The sequence below is a fragment of the Ipomoea triloba genome, chromosome 9 (assembly GCF_003576645.1).
Source record: "Ipomoea triloba cultivar NCNSP0323 chromosome 9, ASM357664v1".
Lineage (NCBI taxonomy): Eukaryota > Viridiplantae > Streptophyta > Magnoliopsida > Solanales > Convolvulaceae > Ipomoea > Ipomoea triloba.
In genome coordinates, this window is record NC_044924.1 from 13383911 (window position 1) to 13396322 (window position 12412).

Below are 12412 nucleotides of genomic sequence, written 5' to 3' on the forward strand. Positions count from 1 at the left end.
ATAAAAACAAATGGGAATTTAAAAGCAATTAAGAACCAAAATGGAGATTGCAATTAAAACTAAAGGAAATGTAAAGATAGAGTAGAGATTACCAATCTAGGAGCTAGCAATATTACACTTCTATCTTCAATTCCCACAAGCAAATCTAAATCTCATCTAATTTCCCTAACTAAAGATCTAGAACTAAGAGTAGGGAAATTCCCCTAAGGGAGGAAGAAAACTAGATCTAACAATTCAGGATCCCTCTCTCAAAAATTGGGGTATGCTTTAAATAGTCTTCAACATTCGCCATTTCCCATTTTGCCCTTACTAACCGTGCTCATGCAGGGGTCCACGCGTGGACACACTTGTGGATCCTTACTGGAATTTTTCCACGCATGGTTCCACGAGTGGGAGCTGGCGTGGAGGCCTGTTGTCCGCCTCACTTCTTCATTGTTTCTTCTTTTGGCCTCGTGTCTTGTTTTGTCCTACGGGAATGGCTTCGAAACACAACAGATGGTAGAGTTTTGGAAGAATGAACACATCAAAGCTTATTATACACAAATTGATCACAAATGAGCATAAAAACATTGCATTCAAATCCTAAATCCGACCCTTTTCATAACAAGACGGCTCACCTCGAATCTTATCTCTAGGAGTGGCCATTACTTAGCCTTTTTTCTTATTTCACCAAATCAACCCCTAATGCATTTTTCTTGGGGACAGGGGATTTCTCTCTAGCTCACAATATACTCACCTTTTGCCCCATGCTCCACCAAAATTAGTTCATTTTCCGGGCTTCGCTTGCACTATATTTCTCAAGTTAAAGGGTACACACTCCCACTTCGAGAGATCCTTGACTAAGGTCCTAATAAAATAAGAAGTGAACAACATGCAAACACACAAGATTTGAACCTTTTTGGGTTCCAAACATTTCAATTTCCGGTGCAAAAGGCAACTTCCAAAGAATATTTCAAAAATTTTATTGGCACATGATTAAAACTTCTCCTACATAGTATAGACAATGAAACACTCTCTTAGAGTCAAACACACCCATAAACAAAACCAATCAATCAAATCAGGCAATAAACATTTTGAGCATGCAATGCATCCTTTCCACACTTTAAAAGTAAACATCGTCCTCGTACCACCTACCACCATCTACTCCTATCGAGCATTACCTAGCCCATCACTACGCATATCTACCTACGTATCTACCTTTTACTATAACTATATACATAATTACTATCCAACATCATCTATATAATCTATGTAATCTATTTATCCCAACATTAAGGCATGCACTTAAACACTATTTATTTTATAATAATAAAAAATTAGAATCGAACTTTTTATTTCGGGTAACCATAATAGGTTATTAGTTCAAATTTATTTAGTTATGGTATATCTAAAAAAAATATAGGAATATTAATAGTTAAAATTTCATATATACTATATTGAAAAGTGAATATTATACGTATTTCTCCTAAACTAACTAAATCCAAAATTACTTTTAAATATTTGATCCAAAAAGGTAATACAAATGAAATAAAAAAATAATCTCAAATGGAATTTAAAATAATATATATCAATGCAATGAAATCAATCCAAATTTGGAAATTTTATTTTCGATTAATTTATTTTCTTTATCGGTTTTCTCATGCTACGACACTTACTAATATCAAAATCTTATTTGGCCTCCAACGAGCTATAAATAAATCACAAAGATTAATGATTGTCACACCATAAAGTATCATAAAGGCTATATCTTCATTCATACTCGAAACAATATACAAAGCATGGCAAGACTATTGAGAATCACTCGTAGAAACAAAATGCTTGTTATATTCATTTTTAGGAGGAAGATAACGGCCTCAGACATAATACTGATCAACAATTACTTGAGGGATGATGTTGGTCCTAACTTCAATTATCTTCTTGTTGAGTTCTTGCCAAAACAGGAATTAGATGCCATGAGCCTTGAAGATCTTCAAAGCTATGCTAAAAATGTGCAGTATTTGGCAAGGATTGTGGAAGAAATTTCAAATTGATTTCAATGTTTTCTTGTATTTTATTTTGTCAAAACCTTTGCTTTGTGATTACTTTATTTCAATTATGATTTATTATCTTTTGAATTATTGTTTTTCATGGAGCAAAGCCTAATAAAAAGTTATTGTTTACATATTATTGTTAGATTTATAACTCTTAACCAAAGCCATATAGAATGTCCATTTCAAAATACTAGGTCTCTCATTGGCCAATGAGCAGCTTCTTGCACATAATTCCCATGTTGATAGACTTCTCCTTCACTATAATCCATAGATAAAATAGGTCAAACTTGAACACCTTGTTTGCATTCGAGTTTTGCCCACCAAAAGATGCAGTAATGATTTTCCTAATGATGCACAACTCCAGCCTAACGATCTCCATTGCATGCACTCAAAAAGTTGCTCACCATGCAATACCACTCCTAGAAATCTCCCTACAAAAATATCTTTCAAATAGATAGAAAACTTCGACATTTCACCTAGAACATGAGGAAATGGCATGTCAATATGCAACTTTCTCAAAAGTTTAAGAAATTTACCTCATTGTTCTTGCTCTAAAGTGGTGTCCGACTTTAGCCTTTGAGGAAATGGAATTGGTGGTCGATAGATTGGAGTAGCTAGCTTCTTTTTCTCATCTTCTTCCTTTCTAGATGTGCCATTGGGTTTTGGGATCTTCTCTTGTTCCTACTCCTTGGAGGCCTCATCTTGCACAATTGAAAGGAAGAAGCCACAACCATTTCCATCCTACACAACTCAATTACGAAAAAAAATTCAATAAAATTAAGAAAACTCTAGCTTTAATTTTAAAACAATTGAAAACCCAAATTCATTCAAAAGTTCACAAAATATGTACATTCCATCTTTGACACCCGAAGAATTGCTTTCCCAATTCTCTACTTGTGCAAATAGGAGCTTTCAACCCACAATTACAATAAACATTAAGTTCATACTCTATGTTTACTCTCACTCGTGATGAATTCAACGAAGATGACATACCTCTACACTGAGTGCTTCGTCAGAGAACAGTTTTTCGTAGGAGGAAATGGTTGTCTGATTGTGTCGTCCTCGGAGTTGTGAATGGAGAACAGCTTGAATAATGGGCAAGGATATACAATATTAATACTAAAAATAAGGAGGAAAAATGTCAATTAAGCTCCACATCAAATTTTTACCGGCACCATGTCAGCAAAGCAACAAGGAAACCTTCAAAAAAGGCTAGGCGGAAAAAAAAAAATTATGATTTGTGCATCAAATAATCACTTATGAAAGGGATGCGGCATGAAGAATTGCTTATGATTAATGGTACGAGATTGCACTTTAGTCTTTAATTTTTTGTAGCTCAATTTTATGGTAGGTCTTGTTAACAAAACTTTTTCAATTCAATCGGGTTTTCACTAATTTGTGCACACCATACCAAACACCCAGAAGGGATTATTTAGTTAGTGGTTAGTGGTCACACCATGTTTGTCATTTTATTGAAACAACTCAAGCAGGAAGCTCTAACCACTCTAAATCAACTTTCAATATCACTTCCAATTTAAAACAAATATCTCCCATTTTTATCAGATGTCTCCGAAGGGACTTGGATAATCTGGGTCCTCTGAGGAGGTCATTAGCCGTCACTCCGAAGTTAAGATGTAGACTGTTGTGTAATAATTCAACAAAAATTACCAAGATATAAAATTTGATTATGTTTGGGTTCTCCTCAAATTTTTAAATGGATGCAACATACAATTTGCAGCCTTGAAGGTGGACAATGCGTTGATTGATAAAAATAAAAGCTAATACATCAATGGTTTATATCAAATTCTTACCCATAAACCCTTCTAAGATTTACACCACACATCACTGGGCAATAGATCTACGAAAAAATTGGGCATTCAAAAGTCAAAACACATTAGCTACCACGATTGCACAATCAACCTTCATCTTAGGCCCTCTCCCCACGAATCCTCCTAGCGAGCTGGATATCCTTGGGCATAATGGTGACCCTCTTAGCGTGAATAGCGCAGAGATTTGTATCCTCGAACAATCCGACAAGGTAAGCCTCGGCCGCCTCTTGAAGCGCCGCCACAGCGCTGCTCTGGAACCTGAGATCAGTTTTGAAGTCCTGAGCGATTTCCCTTACCAATCTCTGGAACGGAAGCTTTCGGATCAGAAGCTCAGTCGACTTCTGATACTTCCTAATCTCCCTCAAGGCCACCGTTCCGGGGCGGAAACGATGGGGCTTCTTCACTCCGCCGGTCGCCGGAGCAGACTTCCTGGCGGCCTTGGTGGCGAGCTGCTTCCGTGGAGCCTTCCCTCCGGTGGATTTGCGGGCGGTCTGCTTGGTACGAGCCATCTGAAAAACTAATTGATGAGAGATAGAGAGAGAGAATATAGAGAGAAATTGTATGTATAGGTTGTGGTTTCGCTAGGAACAGAGTGGGATGTATTTTATAGGGATTGAGAGCGGGAGCGGAGAGAATTTTCAGAGTGGTTTGAAATTTGGGGATTTTGAAAGTAAGTATGAGCCGTAGATTGAGAGAAAATTTTAATGGTCAGGATTGGCCATGAAATAGACTCGGATAGGGATCCGTATGAGGATGTGTTAAGCGAATGATGTTACGACGCGTCACTTTTGGTGTTTTTGTTTTTGCGTTCCTGAAAAACGAAAACGGTTGCACAAAAATTTGAATTGATTTCGATATATACGGAATAAAAATTTTCCCGGGCATATTGACAAATTTTTAGTCCATCCACATGTTTTTGAAAAGAGTTTGCAAGTGTAATTAGAAAAGAAAAAATATGATAAAAGAAAAATAAATAAATAAATAAATTCATTAAAAAAATTAGATTTACGAACTCAAGCGGACGCGAGAGTTACGTCTTACTGTCTCTATATTTATATGAAATATTCTCACTATCTCTCTTTCAAATTGGTATTTTTGGCCTTAAAGACCGTGCTAAAATGGCTAATGGGGAATGGGGATGGCCTTATGTGATGGTTCACACAATAAAAAAAAATACATTCATTTTGTTGTCTTATTTATTATTAATTGGTCAAATTAATTTTTCTTAATTGTTAATTTTCTTTAGGAATTTGTAATTATTTTAAAATTTTATTTTTTGTATTTAATAGTATTTTTAATGTAGTTTCTAAATATATAAAATTTATATACTAATACTAAACATAATGTTATGAAAAATTGAGTTTAAATAACTTCAATCAAGTTTCGCTAACAAAATCAAACAAACAAAATGGGACGGAAAAAGTATATTTTTAATATGTTAAAAGTACATTATTTGTATATTGAAGGTACATTATACAAAATAATTTACTTTCGATACTCAAATAATGTATTTTCTGTTAATATAAAATACATTTTTAATATACTAAAAATACATTATTTATGTACTAAATGTACATTGTTTGATACTATATAAAATAATGTACTTTTAGTACTCAAATAATATATTTTTTATTTGTGGACCACGCAAATGTGTGAACCATGACCGATAGAATAATGATTGAGCATAACTTTTGTCCAATTGTTATACCTTGAATTATAGGGCCTATAGAACATATTCACTAATATATATATATACTAGTTTTTCTTATGCGCGATGCACAAAAAATATGTGCCTAATATTAATATTATATTAAAATTTTAAATTTGTTTAGATTTTTTATATTTAAATTATTGTAAATAATAATAATAATGTAAAATATTTTTATAAATTTTATATTTATATTTTAGAAAATAACTAACATATAACTCCAATATATAATATGTATATATTATTATTATTATTAAAGAAAATAAGAAAATATATAGTGGATGCATGTGCATGATAACAATAGTGAACAAGATAACGGAAGTTATAACGGTAGGGGTATGTTTGTCTAAGATATTGTAAAGTACAACTTTTATAGCATAATGTACAAAAAAACTTAACGGAAAAAACGGACATAAATGAAGGGTATAACCTTCATTCACACTTATTATATTTTTAGATTAGATATGTTCATTTTAGTACGTTATAATCATTTTTTTTGTACTACATATTTATTTTTAATAAGTTCATTGGTCTTGTTTGACACTTGAGTCGTTAGCAGTTAACATCTTGTATTAATAGTTAACTAAGTTAACATCTTGGATTAGTAGTTAACTAATTGTGTTAGTTGGTTTAATCAAATATTATATGTTTATGAAAAGCATTTGGTAACATTAGCTATTAATTTTAGTAGTTGATGTCATGTGAATGACTTTTGAGAATATAATTTCTTTTTACAATAATAATAATAATTTATTAATCATGAATAATTACATATAAATAAAAATAAACTTTTAATAATTTTTATAATAATAAAAATAAAAATTAAAGAACATTAATAAAAATATTATGTTTCACTAAAAACATTATAATTTAAAATAAATTAAAAATTATGGGTTTAAAAAAATTATAAAAATTTAAAAATACCAAGCATCTTGTTTCTACTAGTTATTAGCAACAGTCTTACCATGCTTTCTACTACCCACTCACCACCTAGCATGCCCGAGGTTCCCTCCCACTTCACTATAGTCAAGGATTGGGGATCTATGAGAGCTTTTCAATACAAAGTTCACTTGGAGCAAATGAACGAGCTTCGGAGTTAAAGGGAGGAAATACACCGGCACGGAAAGGAAATACACCGACATGGTCAAGCAATTGAGGACCTCCAAGCTCAATTCACTAGTTATTTACATCCACCATCCTTTGACGGTGGTAACATGCATTAAAGGTTCCTCAAAGATGAAGAAGGGTTGATGAAGTGTTCCTTGCTCATTTGTTCTTGTCCTATTTTGTACTTTGGTTACTTGTGGTTCTATATGGTTCTTGGTCCCATCACAAACATTAGGTGCCCCGTGTATGGGGTACCGTCTTTACTTTCTTTACTTTTCATGCACTTTTATTTCTTGCTTTTTAATTCGGTACTTTACTTTGTTTTTTAGTCTTTACATTTGGATTCTATCTTTCTAGTTAGATTGTTTTTAATTTGATGTTTGTTTTACATCTTTAGCTTTTATTGTTCTTTTTCCTTTTACATTTGCGTCGGGCTAAAGACGTTAAACGTGGCTCTCTTGAGAGGCACCCCAAGCTTCTAAAAAAAAAACACACACACACACAAAGATTGTAGATATTTGGAGTAGTTCTTTACTCCATTGCACTTTTTGAATATTGATTTCTCTTATGCCACTAACTTTGTTTGATTGTGGTGATGATAAATAAGCTTATTGGGGCAAAGACTTTGGGATGCAACATTGAGAATGGGGATATGTTCTTCAAAAAGGGAATTATCATTTTCTATCCTTTGTTATATCTTATGCCTAGATTTTTGGTTTTAAAGTGTGGAAAAGAGGGGTTGTGCACACATTTTCATTAGCATTCAATTCTCATCCACAAAGGTTACCTTTACACTCCAAGTCCTATGCCTACTTCTAAAGTGTGGAAAGGGGCATGCACTTTTGCCTTAGATCAAGTCTCGTGCCTACTTCACACCCCAAGTCCCGTGCTCCTTTTTCTACCGAGTCCTCAAGTTAACATCGAGGACAATGTTTGTTTTAAAGTGTGGAAATGACGCCCTTTTGTGCTTGAATGAAAAATCTTGACTTTTGATTGGTTCTTGATTGATGGTTGTGTATAGGGGTGGAGAGTGTGTTATTATTAATGTCACCTTACAAATGTGATTGAATGATGTGCCAAAATTTTTGTTTTGTTGAATATTCTTGGAAATTGCTCTTTTGTACACCAAGTGAGGAATAGCCTAGAAACCTAAGAAGGTTTACATTTTTGTGTGCTTGCATGATGTGTTCACTTCTTATTTTGCTTGGACCTAAGTCAACGAATTCTCAAAGTGAGAGTGTGCACATGCTAGTTTGAGAAAAATAAATAATGCAAGACCCAAAAGTGACAAATCTTGGTATGACATGGTGCAACAGGTGAGCCTTTGTTGAGGTTGAGAGTGCACTACTACAAAAAATATTTTTAACGTCGGTTATTTTACACTTTTAACGTCAGTTTTTTTCCGACGTTGTTCTGGGCGACGTAGTAAGTAAATAATATGATGTCGGTTTTAAAACCGATGTCGTATTATTTTATTTAAAAAAAAAAGAGAAACGACGTCGGTTGTTAATAAACAACCGACGCCATATGTAATTTAAAAAGAAAAAGAAAAGAAACAACGTCGGTTGTTTATAACAACCGATGTTGTATGTTATTTTATAATTAAAAAAAAAAGAGTTAATGATTTGTTAATCAACCAAAGTAATATATATTGTTCTATAAAAACAAACGAAAAATGCACTAAGAAGCATTAAACAACCTTGAATTCTGAAACAAATTAAAACACCATTAACAAGCATTTAAAAAATCCGTCAAAATAAAAATCAGTAAAAGTAAATTACAAGAAGAAAGAAAACTCAAACTGCTTCTTAAACTCTTTGAAAATTACAAGAAGAAGAAAGTAAAAATCAGTAAAAGCTAATTTGACGGTGATTACATGGTTAATTAAATAACCGACGTCGTATGTTATTATTTCACTTTTAACGTCGGTTTTTCAAAAAACCGACGTTATATGTTGTTTCTGTAGTAGTGGTGATCCCTTACTCCTTAGAAAAAGGCATGTGGGGTAGTCCAGGGAAGTGACAAATATGTTTTTGGCCAAAGATTGGGATCACTCCTGAGTTTATCGTTATCTCGCGGATGGCAAATTTGGAAGTGTTACTAAGCTTTCACACTAAGGAAAAGAGATCACACATATCATATACAAGGTCACTAAACCCAAGCTGGAGTTGAGCATGTTGTAGTAGCAAGAGAGTAAAACAAGTGTTCAAAAAACAATAGTAAAGAAGTTTAAGAATGGAATTGCTAGCTAATGCATGATGCTTCTAGTGTTCTTAGACTTAGGCTATGTACATTGCAATGATGATATTCAAGTGAGGTTTTAATGATCTTGGTCATTTGGACAAACAACGGTAAAATTGGAGCAAAAGAGCAAGAAGTTGAAATTCCCGCACAATTCGTCCACTGCTTGGTTTTTTGACCATATCTCTACGTAGGAATGTCCAAATCAAGTAATTTTTATATTATTGGAAAGCTAACTTGAAGGGCTACAACTTTGATGAAACCAACAAAAGCACGAAGGTCCTTAAAACACAAACCACCAAATTTCTTAGGGACACATAAACGATCCCAGGATTTCCAATGAATCTTACTACCATTCACGCCACCAGAGCCCCACCAAGAGGCATTTATAACTCTCTCAAGTGCCAAACACACAAAATCAGCAAGCAAGAACACACTCATTGAGAAAGTAGGCATTGCTTGAGCCACACTTTTCAAGAGAATCTCCCTACCAGCCTGAGATAGGAACTTCTTATTCAAAGCACCAACCCGCTGTCTGACATAAATAATAGCCTCTTATTCCTTCCCACAAATGAAGGCAAACCCAGATATTTCCCATAATTGGCTGCCAGGGGAACCCCTAAAACCAACGCTACCTCCTCTATTCTAGCCTCCGTGGTATTTTTGCTAAAACACACACTTGACTTATGGTAATTAACAACTTGACCAGACAGATAATGTTTAATGACCCTAGCCTCCTGAACATTAGCTTTGAAAAACAACAGGTTGTCATCAACAAAGAACAAATGAGAAATAGGAGGAGCCCCACTGGCCACCCTAAAACCATGAATAGATTCATTAACCTGAGCCTATTGCAGTAACAGTGATAGACTCTCCACACAGATGATAAACAAATAGGTACAAATTTTTCTTTTTAATTATGTGTAATGTAGCAATTTTAGTGCACCACTAACAAATTATGTTAATATTAATAATGCATTTTAAATTTCTAAATTATTGAGGGATACCTTAGTCGTTTTTATTTATATTATTTTATATTAAATAATTAGTTAATCATTGAGTTTGACAGACACATTTTGTTGTTGTTGTTGGAATGTAGCTAAACACTCAATGATCAATTAATCATTTAATACAAAATGATATAAATAAAAAATAACTAAGGTGTCCCTCAATAATTTGGAAATTTAAAATGGATTATTAATAATAATGTAATTTGTTAGTGGTGGACTAAAAATTGACACTTTACACATAATTAAAGGGAAAAATTTGCGTATGCTAATAATTCAAAGACCGTGTCTATAATATGGGTATAATTGATGGACTAAAACCATTATTTCCCCTTTAAATAATCTACCTTTCAAGAAACTAATAAGATTCCTTACAAGTTCTGGAAAGGTAGGAGACTTTCTTATTAGTACATGAAAGTGTGGGGGTGTCTTACAAAAGTAGCTTTGCTAACATCGAATAAAATAAAAATAGGTCCTAAAATGGTGAAATTTATTGTCAATTGGATATACGCATAATGATAGTACTTATCGATTCTTAGTGTACTGATCTCATAATACGAATATATAGAAGAACATGATAATTGAAAAAAAATGCATAACTTTTTTGCAGTTGTATTTCTATGTAGGTCCAATGAGACTAGTATGGCAAAATGGACCTTCAACATGGCTGTGGATAAGGGTTATAAATCTCACAATCATATGAACACAATTACTGTTTATTAGGCTTTGCTCCATCACAAAATTAGTTCCAAAGATAATAAATCATAACTGAAGTAAATTAATCAAGGACCAAATGTTTTGAGATAATAAAATACAAGAAAGCAATGAAATCAATTTGAAAACTCTTCCATAATCCTTCCAAAGACTCCAAATTTTCAACATAGCTTCGAAGCTCTTCAAGGCTCATGGAATCTAATTCCTCGTTTGGCACTAACTCAAAAAGAAGATAATTGAAGTTAGGACCAACATCATCCCTCAAGTAACTATTGATAAGCATTCTATCTGAGGCCGTTATCTTCCTCCTAAAAATGAATATAGCAACCATTTTATTTCTACGTGTTCTTCTCAATAGTCTTGCCATGTTTTGTACAATGGTTTTGAGTATGTAATGGGGCTACAACCTTTGTGATACTTTACGACGTGACAATCCAAACTCTTTGAGGATTATTTATAGCTCGTAGGAGACCGGATAAGGTTTTGATTTTAGTAAGTGTCGTGGCATGTGAAAATTGATAATGGAAATAAATAAATTGAAAATAAAATTTCAAATTTTGGATTAAAATTTCAAATTTTGGATAAAATAGACAAGATCGATGATGACGTTGGATAGTAATTGCGTATATAGTTAGAAAAAAGAAGAAGATAGATATGTAGGTAGGTAAGGGTAATAATGTAGTATGCTAGTTGTGGTAGGAATAAATGGTACATGGTAGGTGGTTAGGGTAAGTAAGTGGTGAGTGGATGGGTAGTAAAGGCATATAGGTAGGTGGAGTACAGTAGAGATTTTTAAGTAATGATAATGATGATAATAGATGAAATTATGCAAGCTTTTGCATTTGAAAGAATTTTGAAAACAAGAAAAATTAGTTTTTCAAATTCATTTGTAAAATTTAAAGAAAAATAAAATTATCCAAATATTTTTTTCAGTCCCTTAGAAAATTATTAAGAAAAAATGAAAATTATTTCAGTTAATAAATGTATGTAAATAGTTTTGATTTTGAAAAAGAAAAAAAAAAGAGCTTAATATGCCACGGACTCAACCCACTTCACTCTGTTCCATTCCGTACATATGAGACATACTAAAAAAATCTCTATATTGGAAAATATTCCCCTTATGAGAAAAAAAACATATCCCACATATATCCTTGGGTTTGGGTAGCCATGCTCATCTAGCATATGGAAACATCCAAACAAGTCTAAATAATGTTTGGACTTGTCACTAGTAACTGCCTTTGTCAATATGTCTGCTACATTCACACTAGTATGCATTTTCTGCCATAATATTTCACTAGAAACAACCTTATGGAACCTTACATCAATATGCTTGGTTATAGCATGATAAACTTGATTTTTAGTAAAAAAGATGGCACTCTAACTTTCACAATGTAACTCAACTCCACATTGCTCAGTACCCAATTCCTTAATAAACCCTAAAAGCCACAAAACATCTTTAGTTGCCTCAGTCACAACCATGTATTCTGCTTCAGTTGTAGAAAAAGATACAATAGTGATAAGTATACGGAAATTCTAAGTATCACTACAAAAAATGCAAAAATAGCGACGGACAAAATCCGTCGCTAAATGGACAAAATCCATCGCTAAACTCTATTAGCGACGGATTAGCAACGGAATCAGTCCGTCGCTAAAACCCTCCTCGCTAGAATTTAGCGACAAATTTTTTTCCGTCGATAGTTCTAGCGACGGAAATATCCGTCGCTAAATAAAATAAATCCGTCACTAATTTCTTTCAACGACGAATTTGATGATGAA

At 33.3% G+C, this 12412-nt stretch overlaps 1 protein-coding gene across 1 annotated transcript; it reads right to left on the bottom strand.

Annotated features, from left to right (window-relative positions):
* Positions 1-3694: 3694 nt before the first annotated feature.
* Positions 3695-4429, bottom strand: LOC116030297 (histone H3.2). The gene has a single exon (XM_031272513.1). The coding sequence runs from the start codon at positions 4366-4368 to the stop codon at positions 3958-3960; it is 411 nt and encodes a 136-aa protein (XP_031128373.1). The 5' UTR covers positions 4369-4429; the 3' UTR covers positions 3695-3957.
* Between the last annotated feature and the right edge of the window lie 7983 nt (positions 4430-12412).